This window comes from Engraulis encrasicolus, chromosome 3, assembly GCF_034702125.1.
Source record: "Engraulis encrasicolus isolate BLACKSEA-1 chromosome 3, IST_EnEncr_1.0, whole genome shotgun sequence".
In the NCBI taxonomy this organism is placed as follows: Eukaryota; Metazoa; Chordata; class Actinopteri; order Clupeiformes; family Engraulidae; genus Engraulis; species Engraulis encrasicolus.
The window spans coordinates 36,731,675-36,746,674 of NC_085859.1; the positions used below are offsets into that span (position 1 = coordinate 36,731,675).

Consider the following 15,000-nt stretch of genomic DNA (forward strand, 5'->3'; position numbering starts at 1 on the left):
ATTTACACTCAGTGGCGGAACAATGGTACACAGGGCCCCTGGGCAGGACACTGATAGGGCCCCCCATAAGGCCTGCAAAGGTCCTGATAGGGCCCCCACCACCAAAACGGGAGGGCCCTGGGCCCAGGGGCAAGAGCCCTGCTCAACCCCCCTTTAGCTCCGCCCCTGTATACAGTAGCAAGAATGTTTGCCATGTCAACCAGTCTTTGAATGCAAGGAACGTCTGTGTGAAGGCGTGTCACTCTGGTATGTCTAGATAATGGATGGATGGCTGCAAGGTCAAGTGTCACGTTATTAAAGAACCATTATTTTTTAACATTTACAAGGTTTAATGACTCATTAATAGGTGAATGAATGCTATCGATTGCTCCCACGGTCTGTGGCCAGAATACCACTCCTGTAAAATATTACTCCTCTGCTTTTTTTTAGTAATATGGGCAGGCCATGGTTATTCACATGCTGCACTTTTGCTTTTGAGGTTAGTGTTGTGTAGCCCTCAAAGCTGTGAAGCCATCAAAGTTCTACAAGCATTTGGTTGGGCCCAGGTAAGCTGACAGAGGGGGACAAAGGGAAAATTTGTCCCGGGCCCAGGGACAGAGGGGGCCCAGCATTGGGATCTCATTACATTGTATGTATTGGGTGGGGGGCCCTTTCAGACGACTTTGTCCTGGGTCCAGGCAAAGCTTTCAGCGGCCCTGGTCGGGCCTCCTTGCATTGTCACATTATTTTCTCATGGGAGATGCAAAAGGCATGTCGAGCTCGCATTCATAAAATGCCTCCGTATGCTGCTGGTTGAAGCCACAATCGAACAGACCACCCATTCCTGCACTCACCTGCTAACTGGAACATGCATGCCCCATCAAGCCGTTGGAAGGAAATGCTCAAAACTGATTGGTTCCCTTTCTCATTTGAATTTATAAGATATTATATAGTGTGCATGGCCAAACTAAATGAGAATCAAAACGTTGTGTTGCATCACAGGTGGGCAGGCCCAGGTTAAAGGAACAGTCCACCTCATTTCAGGAAATTGATCATATGTAGTTAAGCCCTGGTAAAATATGAGAATACATAGGATTTGTTCTCTATGGATTTGCATTTCCTAGTTTAACAGCAGGCATATAGTCATATTAAGCGTAGAAATGGAAGTCTATGGAACCAGAGAAAGTCATCATCAAACGTACTTATGAACCTCTTTAAAATGAGTGTAAAATTCTCCGAAACGCAAAACGGCTATTTAATACTGCCAAGTGATCACTTGTGCCTTGATGCTAATGGTTCTACCCATTGTTCTATCCAGTGATTATGCTAAGCTACACTAATAATTCTAATAGGCTATTCATAAATCTCAGCGCTGAACACACTGAGAAGAACATTATGCGCACATTCAAATGTAATACCTGGAAAAACTGCAAATATGTGACAATCAAAAAAGGGTGTACTGCTCTTTTACAGTTTTTCTCAATTGGTTTTGTACATTTCTCACAACAGAATAATGATTCTCAAAATTCTTTGTTCAATTGTGACTTCCTGGTGTTACCTGTGCACATGGTCAAATCAGTTTCTCATTGTTTTCGGCATATAGCAAATGTTCTCGTCCACCATGCCATGGCTGTGTACAATTCTCAGTGATTTCGTACATTATCAATTGCTTTTGTCATATCACTCAAAAAGCTTTGTCACTGAATGCATGAAACTATCTCAATCTTATCTGATCAATGTAATATAAAGCCAAATTTACAACATTTCCCATCCAATCTAAACAAAATTTCGCTTCAGAAAATATCCTCAAGAGTGTACTATTCAATTGACAACATGAGAAATTGATTTGACTAGCTTGTCCATACACTATGACACAATGACTAACCATTCTGCTGGTGCTGATACGTTCATTGACACAAAAAACTTGATTTTGAAAGACAAATAAGGGTTTTGAGCAAGAGACTTGGTTTTGCAGGTTATCCACGGTGTTTTGCCATTTGTTAAAGCTGTTTTGAGAATGAATATTATGTTTTGCAAATTGCGAGAGAGATTCGAGAAATGTACAAAACCAATTGAGAAATACTGTAAGTCATAGGCAGTCATGGGTTAGCGGTTAAGGCATCAGACTTGTACTCCAAAGGTTGCCGGTTCGAATCTTGACTCGCCAGGTTGGTGGGGGAAGTAATTAACCAGTACTCTCATCTGTCCTCCTCCATAACCCTGAACATGGTGCCGCACTGCTCCCTTGGGGGGCCATTGGGGGCTGCCCCCTTGCATGGGTGAGGCATAAATGCAATTTCATTGTGTGCAGTGAAGTTTTCTGTGCTGTGTCACAATGACAAATGTTAGTTGGAGATGGAGTTAAGTGTTGTGCACCAGCCCCACCTCTAGCTTCTCCATCAGCTGGTGTGGCCAGTGGCAGTCTGTGCAGAGCAGTGAGGTGTCCAGGACTTCAGTCTTCCACCACTGTCCCCTCTCCGACTCAAACTTGGTGTCGTACTTCTTCATGATTTTACTGAAGGCGTTGTAGTTCAGTTGCTGAAACAGCCAAAACATGTAACACAACATGTTACATTTTGCATTGGAATTACATTTTCAACATGATGTGAAGTAATACTCCAAACAACCCTGTATAACTCACAAACAAATGAGGGTATATGAGAGCTTACAGAGAGAACATACTGTATTTAATGAAATGCAGAGAGAAGATAAGGGAAGAGAAGAGAAGAGAAGAGAAGAGAAGAGAAGAGAAGAGAAGAGAAGAGAAGAGAAGAGAAGAGAAGAGAAGAGAAGAGAAGAGAACAAAACAGAACAGAACAGAACAGAACAGAACAGAACAGAACAGAACAGAACAGAACGGAGCAGAAGAGAAGAGAAGAGGGCAAAACAGATAATTTGATCTAACTTTGGGCTAGACAGGCTAATTAGCCTGCCCTGGCTGCTGCATCGAGTTCTTTGATGAAGCTCGATCTGGCAGAGATCCCATTGACATGAATTTCTCATTAGCTGGATTAAGGGGTGTCTGTCTTTCAAATGCCTCTGTGCTCCTAACCACCGATTCCAGTGGTTTATTGGTGGCCGATTCCTCAAAGGCATATGTGAGAAAAGAAAGGTTAGCTATAGGTGAGGGGTGTGAGGAGCGAGTCACACAGTGCAATAGTAGGCATATGAGGATAATGCATGGCAATGCATGGCAATGCAGGGATAATGGCAGAACATCCTTAGCCTAATGTTTTGGTTGCAAATTCCACTTTACACTGTAAAGGTGCACTGTGTAGAATGTGGTCAGAATGGGTACTGCAACTATGCTGCTTATTGAAACTAGGTCGCCAATTGCCAAATTTGATCTTTTCATGAATGTTTCCCAACTAATAAACGAATGAAGCAGCAAGGAGGAACTCGTGCACCACTGATGCCGATGCACAAAGAAATTCAATGCATAGGGAAAATAAAGAAAGTGCTACCCAGTGAAGCGCAAAACGTTTTCGGGTCCCTCAGACCATCATCAGTGCCAAACTTTTCAAATAAAAAGACACGCCCTGATATAGCCAAGGTAGGTACACGTAAGCGGAAGGCCATTCACTGGTGGTTGTCCTGTTTAAATGCAAATACTTTTGTAAATCTGTTACATTTCAATCGGATATGTAAGGGATAACGAATGACTGATTCCACGGAGTTAATGGCGAGGCGGCGACTCAAAACTCTGACGACGTGTGCAGCAAGCCATTAACTTTGTGGAACCGGTTGACCTTGAAGGCCATTATCCCGCTTGTCTGCCGTAACGGTAGGGTACTTTTTTAAAAACCGTTACTGCCTGAATAGTCAGAATCTTGTGAGCAAGATAGACGCGTCGCATCAAGCATGCGACTAAAGGTTAGACATGTTTAGAGTCTTCGTTCAACGTTGTGATTATTTAATATTCCAGTCGCCAGAGTTCTGAGCTGCCGCCTGGCCATTAACTTCTTGTAACCTGTCACCTCGCCGGCCATTATCCCTTATATAGCCTACTTGTGTCTCTGACCTGGTAGCTCTGTAAGTAGAGCAGGCTGAGGTGGAGTTCACTGGTGGCCAGTCTGAGCTGTTGGAAGTCGGGGTTACCCCTGCACACCCTCAGCAGGTCAGACATGTTGTGGTCGCCATGCCGACCGGAGCATCGCCCGCCGTGCGTCGTCTGGGCCTGCTGCGCCTCTGTCTCTTCCTGACTCATCATCATGGTCATCATCATCATGGTCTCCAGAGGAGCGGTACCCACGGGGGAGCAGGAGCCAAACTCAGCCATCCTCCTCTTGGCCTCCAGCAGCTTGGCTGAGCAACACAGAAGGAACGTTATCGTAGAGAAGTGCATGCGCACGCACACACACACACACACACACACACACACGTGCGTACGGACACACGTGCGCACACACACACACACACACACACACACACACACACACACACACACACACACACACACACACACACACACACATACACACGTGCGCACGGACACACGTGCACACACACACACACACACACACACACACACACACACACACACACAAGCACAAAGACACAAAAATACACCTCACCTTTCACACTCATTGAATTACAAACATTTTACACACTGCACATATAAATCAATACATCAATACAAACATGGCCAATACACTCACATAGGCTACGCACAGTCATGTTTGACCCAATGCCCTATTGCATGGTCCAGTTCCATAGCTGATCCCGTAATCTCAAAGTAAGGCAGCCTTAAAGAGAGTAGATTAGAGAAAGATACTTAAGACCCAGACTCCATTTATTCTCAACCTCAGGACTCCAAAGGTCTCCTAACCGAAGGTCTCCTAAAGGGGCGTTCACCCGATAGAAAGTGGATACCAGAAAAGAACTGAAATGCCTTTTCTCTGTCTATAATATCTCTGCCTTTAGAGTCTTACGGTTGAGAATAAATGGAGTGCCCTTAGTGCTGTATGGCAGTAGCGCACATCTTGTGCAAGCCAGCACCAAAACATCACAAAAAGCGAAGAAGAAGGAGGGGACAGCGCCCCCTTAGGAGACCAAACTTGAGCACACTCCCTTGCATTGGGTGGGCAGGGCGGACTTTGAATCTTCTTTCTCTAATTTACTCTCTTTGGTAGCCTTCCTTGTGGTGTAGTTTACTAGCCTGGGCCTCATTTCCGAAAGGGCCTTAAGTACTACTTAACGCTACGTGCTACACGTAACACCATCGTAGAGCTCACGGAGCGTTTCCCAAAGCCAACTTAGCAAAGAACCATTGCAGGTTGACACGTAACTCTAAGAGCAATCCACGAGTGGTCTAGAGTAGTCTTAACGCGCTAAGATTGATCGTAGCGGCATGGCACAGTGGAGACACCCACAGGATATGAAGGGAAAAGAAGAAACCTGCGCATAAGATTGCTGTTTTAAGACGCGAGAGGCATGGCACAGTGGAGACACCCATAGGAAAAGAGGAAACTTGCGCTTCAAGTTGATGTTTTAAGACGGGAGTGTAGCCTAAATATCATGGCAGCACAGTTGACACTGCAACGCAAATAAGAAGGTAACATTAATTGTGGATGTGTAGGCCTATAAAATAAAAGTAATGTGTTTGGAAATATTTTACAGGTAGTAAAGTAGTTCGACTGTGTTTGATAAACCTGGGCATAATTAAACTGTGATCATAATTTGTGTGGGTGCTTCATGAACAAGAACAAGGCAAAATGAATAAGGGGCTTCGGCAACCAGAGACAAGAGTGTTGATGTCGGAAGGCCACTTCCGAAACTGTATTTATTTTATATTTTTTGAAGAAAAATGGTCAGCGAGTTGTTGCACCCTCTTTCATTTTCAAGTAGCCTAAGAAAGGGAAGGCGACGCCGAAAATACATGATAGGTGTAGGCGAAGGGTAAGCTATGACAAAAATTAAAAAGGCAGCGATGGGGATTCGTGTAGATTTTTTGTTTTAATAACAGCAGACTGCCGTGCAAAAATGTCCTCACAGTTGTGAAAGTCTTGAGCGCGCGGTACTTTGCGCACCGCTCACCACATGTGCCAAGCTCCTCTCCCTATTCCGACTCTAGTAGGCTAAGCAATAACAAAAAGGCAGCGAGGGGATGTGTCAATTTTGATGGACATTGTTTTTCATAACAGCATGCTGACGTGCTCCGACAGTTGTCAGTTGTCCCGACAGGTTGTAACTTTGCGCATCCCAATTTGGAAATCCAACTAGGAAATCCAGTAGCCAAGTGCACGTGCTTTATCTGGGTCTTAACGGCGTAGCTCATTATTACCGTCAGTTGGGAGTTTTGCATGATTTCATTGTGTGTGTGCATTTTATTTCATTTGCCAACTCCTGTCGATAGTTGCAAACTGCTACAAATGTAGTCCCACCCTTATAGAAAACAACTTTTGATACTGACACACGCCTTACATTTTGTAAATGGTTTAGCAGCATGACGGCGCAGTTCACGCCGAGGACACTTCAGCACCACATATGTGGACAGCGATCCTTAAGAGCGACGCTACGAATGATCTTAGAGGCTGTGCACGCGCGTTCATGTACGAGTGTCTTTGGGAAACAGTCGTAGGAAATCTAAGAACATTCGTAGGATCACTGGTTAACAACGCACGTAAGGCTAAGAATCATCGTTATCGGGAAACGAGGCCCAGGCCGTGCTCTAGTGACGCCACACCTTGAGCGTTGCCTCTAGTCAGGCCAAGAACAATACAAACCCTATTCTGAGCTCCCGAAAAAACAGGAAATCCTCCCACTTTGTCAGGGAGTAAACAACCATTAGCAAAGTAAAGGGAGGCGGGTCAACCATACCGTTTGGGAAATGTTCATTGTTATGCTCTTGGTCAGACCAAGTCTCGAAGGGATTTGAAAGTCGATGATAATCAGGCTGGTAGTTTACCTGAGTAGAAACAGGTGACTTTCGTGAGCTCATTCTCACAGCATCTGAAGAACTCCTGATGAGCAGCCTTGAGGTACGTCTGATCTACATGAAAGAGGGGAAGACAAGAGGAAGGAATCAAGATCAGAGGAGACGAAAGGAAAGATGCAAAAAAAAAAAAAACAGGACGTGAAAACTGAAAAGTAAAGAAGAGAAGCTGGAGCTGAGAGGATGAGAAATGAGGAGGAGAAGATACAGGACGATGAAGGAAAATGGGGAGAGAGTCAGGGAGGGGGTGATACGAAGAAGCTAAACAGAAAAAGAAGGGGGGGGGCGGAAGAGAAAACATGCAGTGAAGGGAAAGTAGATGATAGTAGAATGATAAGAAGGATGGGAAGAGAGAGGGGGGGGAGAGAGAAGGATGGGGTCACTCAAGGTGAGGAGAAAAATACAGAACAAAGGCAACAGGCTGGAGGAGAGAGAGAGAGAGAGAGAGAGAGGAACAGAGGGATAATTGTAGCATAGATTGGATGAGAAACGTGACTACAGATGAAAGGGAGAGAAGGAGAAGGGAGGGAGGAAAGGTGTATGGGAGAGGAGAGGAGAGGAGAGGAGAGGAGAGGAGAGGAGAGGAGAGGAGAGGAGAGGAGAGGAGAGGAGAGGAGAGGAGGAAATATGCAATAGGAGAGGAGATGCACAAAGACAAGGAGTGAGTTAGAGATGGTGAATAGGGGGTGAAGAGGAGAGGTGGATGATGATAAAGATGCGGTCATGAGATGAGATGAGGAGGAGTTCAGGCAAGGTGAAGTGAGGAGAAGGAGAAGTAAGGAAGAGTGTGTGGAGGAAATGTCCACTATAAGGACAGCTGGCATAAAGGGGTAAAAAGACAAGGGAGCTTGAGGGAGAAGAAGAGATTATGGATAGGAGAGGAAGAGGAGGATAACAGAAGGATAGCGAAGAGAAGACAGCAAGAATATGGAGAAGGCACACTGTATAGAGAGAAGCAGATCATGAGAAGAGTGATGGAGAGGGTTGAAAAAAGAGGAAGGGGGTGATGAAAGGAGGTGTGGAAGTAAGGCTGTGAGACGACAGAAGAAGAGGTGGGGAGAGTGAGCTGAAGAGAGAAGGAGTGGGAGAAGACAGGAAGAACAGAGGGAAGAAAGATGCACTGAAGAGTAAGGATAGGATGGAGGAGAGGGAGAGGGTGACGCGGTGAATAGGAGAGGAAGAGAAGAATAAGGTGGGGTGAGGCGAGGCGAGGGAAGGAGTATGGTGGAGATGCAGACAGAGGGTGAGTAGTGTGAGGAGTAAGAGACAGTGAATAGGAAAGGAAGACAGGGGAAAGAGGTGGGATGAGGTGAGGAGATCTGAGGTGAGGATAGGTGAGATGAGGAAGAGAGAGAAAAAAAGAAACAGCATGGAGGAGATGTGCAGTAGAAAAAAGAGGAGGAGGTAGAAGAATGACAGGGAGGGCTGAGAAAAAAGGAGAGGCTGGGTTAGCTAGGCCATGCCCTCGTAGTGATGCAACACCTTCGGCACTGCTTCTAGTCAGGCCAGGAGCAATATACATATCGTTTCTGAACTCCACCCACTTCATCTGGAAGCAATCAACTTTGAGCAGCTCCAACGGCCCCTTTTTTTGAGCGGGGACGTGGTTTAAGCTTCGGCACAACCTTTTCTGCCCTCCGCCAGTAGCAAATCAAGGGAGGTGGGTAAGCCATGCCATTTGGGAAACGTTAACCGTTATGCAAATGGTCAGACCAAGTCTCGAAAAGAGATTTGAGAGTCTACGATAATCAGGCAAAGGCTGAGTAGGAAAGGAGTAGGAGGAGAAGGGTGAGGTTAGGAGGGGCAAGATGAGGTGAGGTGAGGTGAACTGAGGTGAGGTGAGGTGAACTGAGGTGAGGTGAGAAAGAAGGAAGAAAGCAACAGTGTGGAGAAAGGGCACTGTAGGAAAAAGGGGGACAGAGAAATGAGCAGCAGGAAGGGGATGAGAGCAGAGGAGAGGAGAAAGCGGTAAAAAGGGAGAAGGGAGAGTGTGAGAGAAGAGAAGAGAAGAGAAGACGAGACGATGAGAAGAGGTGAGGTGAGGTGAGGTGAGGTGAAACTGAAGGGAGAGGAGGGGAGGGGAGCGGAGCAGCGTGCTGTGGTGTGTGGGCGCGGAGGAGAGAAGAAGGGGGAGACACTGAGACACAATGAAATCTTTGCATCTAGCAACCACAGAACCCCCCCCCTCCCCTCACTGATGCATGTGTGCGGCATGCGCATGCACGCGCACACACACACACACACACACACACACACACACACACACACACACACACACACACACACACACACACACACACACACACACACACACACACACACACACACACACACACACACACACACACACACACACACACAGGCACTGACTCACAAGCGCACGCGTGCACACACAGACACAGACACACACACACACACACACACACATACTCACACACATACACACACACACACATGCCTGCATGCACATATAGACTATGAGAGAGAGAGAGAGAGAGAGAGAGAGAGAGAGAGAGAGAGAGAGAGAGAGAGAGAGAGAGAGAGAGAGAGAGAGAGAGAGAGAGAGAGATAGACCCCCTCTCTCTGATGCTGGGGGAATCAATCTCTGTCTGTGCTGCACTTTCATCATAAACCCATGCTGTGATAACTGCAAGCCTAATGTGTGTGTGTGTGTGTGTGTGTGTGTGTGTGTGTGCGTGTGTGTGTGTGTGTGTGTGTGTGTGTGTGTGTGTGTGTGTGTGTGTGTGTGCGCGTGTGCGCGTGTGCGCGTGTGTGCGTGTGTGTGTGTGTGTGTGTGTGTGTGTTTGCATTCGTGCATGGGCATCCGTGTGTGTGTGAATGGTGGCGTGTGGGAGTAAGACAAACAGAAAGAGCGAGAGAGAGAGAAAGACAGAGAGAGAGAGAGACAGAGAGACAGTGAGACATGAGCATATTTATGTAGCAGGAAAGTTTTCCTTTCATGAGCCATTCAACCCCACCCACCTCTATGTGAAGTTTATTATGAGATCTCTCTAGCCCTGCAAACTGTTCAAAGCTAACATGTCTGCAGAACACAATACTCCCAAACGCTCAGCACATGATCACATTACAGTTGGCATTAGCCATCAGTCATCATACAGTAGGCTATACTGTGCGGTGTCAATTGAAAATTGAACACTTAAAGGAGAAGGACCATACTAGGGGTGTAAATAGTAATTGAAATGTATCGATACATCGCGATATAATCTGCCGATTGAATCGAATTGCATCGCATTGTATCATGGGGCATTCCTAAGTATCGAAAATAATCGAATCGCTAGCCCCTGCCCAATGCACTAGTTCCATAACATAATAGTAGTGGAAATGTAATTGGAAAAAAGTCGAATCGAATCGTATTGTATCGCGTCGTGGGGCATTCTTAAGTATCGAAAATAATCTAATCGCATTGCATCGAATAATAAGATATCACCATATTGAATCGTATTGTCATGGAGGCTGTGATTTACAGCCCTACCAGATACACAAATGCAGAGCAAGTCCCGCTTATAGTAAACCTAAGTACAGTTTATGCTTGCTTTGTTGCTTTGTTGCTTTGTTGCTTTTCTTGTGCAGGGCAGTAAAAATAGAAAATGGATCTCCTCCAAGGCCTTTCGAGATAGAGACACCCAGAGCCATAGAGATCCGGATCCGGCAGGATAATAGGGTTTTTCACAGGATCCGGATCCGGTTCCAGGATCCAGGATCCGGTAGCCGAGGCTTTTCAGTCAAAATAGTTTGAGCCAACGTGATAAAAAGGGCCCACATGTGCGAGTAGGCTATGTGTTTCAACCCTTTCGTAGGATCCGGTATCCGGTTCCGGATCCGGCAGGATCTTAAGCAGTGGATCCGGTATCCGGACCGGCAGGATCCTAAAAATCAGGATCCGGTGCATCTCTAGTAATCACCACAAATATGTAAACTATCAACTGTCTCGGTAATGATAATCACAACAGTTTTACCATCTGTGATGTTTATCTGAAGTTATTACTACGAACAGCAAGTCTTGTCATATTCCCTGCATTGCATTGCATTGCATTTGCTGTGTGCTATGCCCACTTCTAGGAACTAACATTCGCAACGCTGAGCAGTTCTGAGACGCTAAACAGCTAATTTCGCTAATGCTAAAGTGGGCCCTAGCACACAGTGGAGATTGCCCGACTCTGTTTCTATATGGCTTTGGAGACACCGTTCAAACACTAAAACGACCGGCTCGGCTTGGAGATCATTTGTTCTGCTATAGCGTGTCCGTGTCTCTTGTTGTTTTTTCGTTTTTGGGTCCCCATAGAAAACAATGGTAGAACCTTCAGGAGAGAGTGTTCCGTCACTCTACAGATCAGAGTGTAGGAGGCTTTTTCGTTCATAAAACATCAACACTTTCACCTAGAAGTTTAGTTGTCGTGTTGTTAGCAAGCTCTATGAGATGACTCTAAACTGATAAAATATCATGTCCCAACTCCCATTACTTTTTAATTATCTGCCTACGCAACTGAATCCTCTTTTCTGATTGGCTGATGGGGTTGCAACTAATTCCCTATAACCTGTCAGGCGTCAAACGTGCGACTAAGTTAGGCGAACTGCCATTACTAATTCTAAACTGCAGGTTGCTATGGCCAAAAGCCAGTCGTTAGTTCTATCGCATTTGTTTATCAAGTCAAGAGTCAGTCGTTAATTCTATCGCATTTGGTTGTCAAGCCAAGAGCCAGTCGTCAGTTCTATTGCATTTGGTTGTCAGTCGCCCTAAAAGTTCTACTACATGCATCTGATAGAGGCACGCCCGATTATGTGCACACTAAATTATTCTGCAGTTGGCATAATTCATAGGTTACAAATTTACAGATAGGCCTAGCAATAGATGACAAAAATACCCTGTACCGAAATTCTAAGCACCTGCCTCGCCATCAATTGTATCGAAACGAGTCACCTCGTCATCTGCTCCACTCCCATGGTTTTTAAACTGCCTTCCCTTTGTTATTGATCCGAAAACATCCCTTTTTAAAATTAGGCTACTCTCCTCTTGTGGGGAAGGAACACGTGTGAAAGGGGAAAGGGGAGAGTTATTAAAAATGACCCTAGCGTGGGGAATCTCTCTCTCTTTCTCTCTCTCTCTCTTTTACGCACAAAGTTGACAGGTAGCCTGTGATGATCAGCAGGGGGAAATAGACGCGTGATGCGACATGTGTCGATTCAGCATGTAGAAATGCTTCGCAAGTTTTTGTTTTAAACTTCCATCCCGCCGTGGTATAGGGCCAAATGAAAATTAAACAATCACAGCGTCGGCAGGCTACCAAACGAAGATATGAGGTTAATGGCTTGGCGGAGGCAACTTTGTCTCCGCCCTGCGAGCGTCGCCAAAGTTCGGAGTCGCCACCTCGTCATTAATTTTGTATAACCGGTCACCTCGTCGGCCGTTATCCCTTACATGGCAGGTGTGTAAAACCCCCCCAATGGCTGTGTCCTATTGATTCTTGAAGTGCCTTTCTGAAGAGGTCAGGTCATCTGCAACAAGAGGTCTGTTTTTGACTGAACCGTTTAACCTATAAACTTCAATCAAGGACTGTTTATAGTTTTTTAACAACAGCGATCTAAAAACTAGACACTGTTTTTGATTTTGCCCTCAGTCAATCAGAACAGGTGCTGCCAATACAGGGTTCCATCTCAACTGTCACTTTCTCTCAACATTCTATTCTTAACGAGCAGCTGCTCTACCGTTCTAGAAGTCTATTGTTCAGATCTTCAGTGCAATTTGATATTGTCTTGCTGGATTTTACATGATAGCCAGCTGCTTTGCTCAATGGTAAAGGTGCTGGATTACCGCAGAGATACACCAGCGGCGATGCGATTCAAGCGACAGAGTGTAGCAGCAAGCGATACGAGCGACTGAGGAGACTAGAGTATGTCCGTACAGGCAGAAGGCGAAGCATTCAAGCATTCCCATTGGCTGTGGTCACTGACCTCTATACAGTCATTGGCTGTCGCGGCTTGTCGCCGAACCGCGTCATAGAAAGTTGAAAAGATTTCAACTTCAAATTGTCGCGCTCGTCGCGCAAATCGCTCTAGTCTCCAGAATCGCTTTTGTCTCTCAACTCAATACAAAGTCAATTACTTCCGTCGCTCGACTCGCTCAGATCGCCGCTGGTGTATTTCTGCGGTTAGAGATATGGAGGCTATAATTTTGAATTCCACTTGTTGATTTTCAAAATTATATCATATCCAGTCTTCCTTTGCCAACTTAAAATAGCATGTAGTCATTTAGTATCAATGGCAAAGGTGCTGGATTAGAGATATGGAGGTTGTGAGTTCGAATCCCACTCGGACCCATGTTGATTTTCAAAATTATATCATATGCACTGTTCCTTAGCCAACTTAAAATAGCATGTATGTCATTAGTATCAATGGCAAAGGTGCTGAATTAGAGATATGGAGGTTGTGAGTTCAAATCCCACTCGGACCCATGCTGATTTTCAAAACTATATCATATGCAGTGTTCCTTAGTCAACTTAAAATAGCATGCATGCCATTTAGTGTCAATGACAAAGGTGCTGGATTAGAGATATGGAGGTTGTAAGTTCGAATCCCACTCGGACCCATGTTGATTTTCAAAATGATATCATATGCAGTGTTCCTTAGCCAACTTAAAATAGCATGTATGTCATTTAGTATATCCCCAAAACACTTTCAAAATGGCTGAATCCAAGATGGCTGAATTGTTTGACCCATAACTTGGATGGATTCTTCCAACATTTCTTTTAGCTTTGTTTTCTCAATAGTAGTTTTTTTTTAAATTTAGGTATAGAGACATCAAAAATAAAACTGCTCATCTCTGCCCCAAAAGGCAAGCCCGCTTCCAGCATTTTCTGTGAGAATGCAATCTAGTTCACATTGAACTTGGCCCGTGTAGCAGCTGAGTCCCATATCGCATATGGAAAATCCCAAATGGCTATCCTTATTGGCTCATTGGGGGGGGGGGGGGGGGGGGGGGGATGTCTTTGTTGATGACAATCAGTATGAAGGCCACCAAATGGCTATCCTTATTGGCTCATTCGTCCAGGAATGATTCTGACTTTTACAAGCCTCCGATGGTTGTGTGTAGTTTGGCGAAACGCAGCCAGATGGCATAAGTCAGGCAATTATGAAGAGTGGGGGGGATGTCTTTGTTGATGACAATCAGTATGACAGAGAGAAAAGAGCGGGATTGAGAGAGATGAGGCAAGTTTGAGACGTGATCCATGACAGTGTCGAACCAGGGTCCCTATGGGCATGTAGGTATATGTGGGGAGCATTTGAGTCTAAAACCCTGTCTTTTTACCACAAATTCGATTCTTTTTTTGCACTCTGAACTGTAAAGTGTGGTGTGAACTTTAAGGTGTGGAGTGAACTATTAATTGCAGGGCCCTACCGTGGCCATCCAGTAGGGCACTCGCCTGCCATGCGGCTGACCGGGGCTCGATTCCCGGCCTGGGTCCTTTGCCGACCCTTCCCCGTCTCTCTCCCCATTCACTTCCTGTCCACCTCTCATACTGCCCTGTCCATAATGAAGTCTAAAAGTCCAACAAAAAAGGAACTTTGAAGTGTGGTGTGTCCCAATACTTTTGAGAGCAAGAGGAAGGGCTAAAATCCTTCCCAACTTGCCTTTGAATCAGACTGAAGGTGGGAACTCAAATATAACGAAGTGAAGTGTGAGTGTGGTGTGAGTGGGGAAAATGAGATGCCATGTTGAATATAGAATGTGTTAAGAGAGTCAAAATCAACACTTATAGTTCTAGTCCCATTAATTAACGCTGCAATATTTAGGCCTACTGTGCACCTTCAAGTTCTCTGTCTTTTCTGAACAAAGGCCACCTTGACCTCAACATAAACCTCTCAACACTCCCTTGACCTCATCATAAGCCTGCCAACACTCCCCTGGTATTAAAAAATAAAATGGACTAATACCCCACCCCATTTCAGCAAACTCCTTTGCCAACGTTCCAAAAGACACTCTGACGCACCCAGGGGGCTTTAGAGCCCCCGTTGAGAAACACTATGTAGAGAGTCAAAAACGAACACTCTTCTACTTGGTCCAACTAATT

The 15,000-nt window shown here is 45.3% G+C and overlaps 1 protein-coding gene across 1 annotated transcript in view; it reads right to left on the minus strand.

Annotated features, from left to right (window-relative positions):
• Positions 1-15,000, minus strand: part of LOC134444614 (solute carrier family 53 member 1-like) — a 26,694-nt gene that overhangs the window by 8,252 nt on the left and 3,442 nt on the right. The window contains exons 3-5 of the mRNA XM_063193872.1: positions 6,887-6,970; positions 4,001-4,284; positions 2,356-2,517 (exon numbers count right to left, since the gene is read on the minus strand). Of these exons, the coding sequence (XP_063049942.1) occupies positions 2,356-2,517; positions 4,001-4,284; positions 6,887-6,970 (530 nt within the window). The remainder of the gene's footprint in view (positions 1-2,355; positions 2,518-4,000; positions 4,285-6,886; positions 6,971-15,000) is intronic.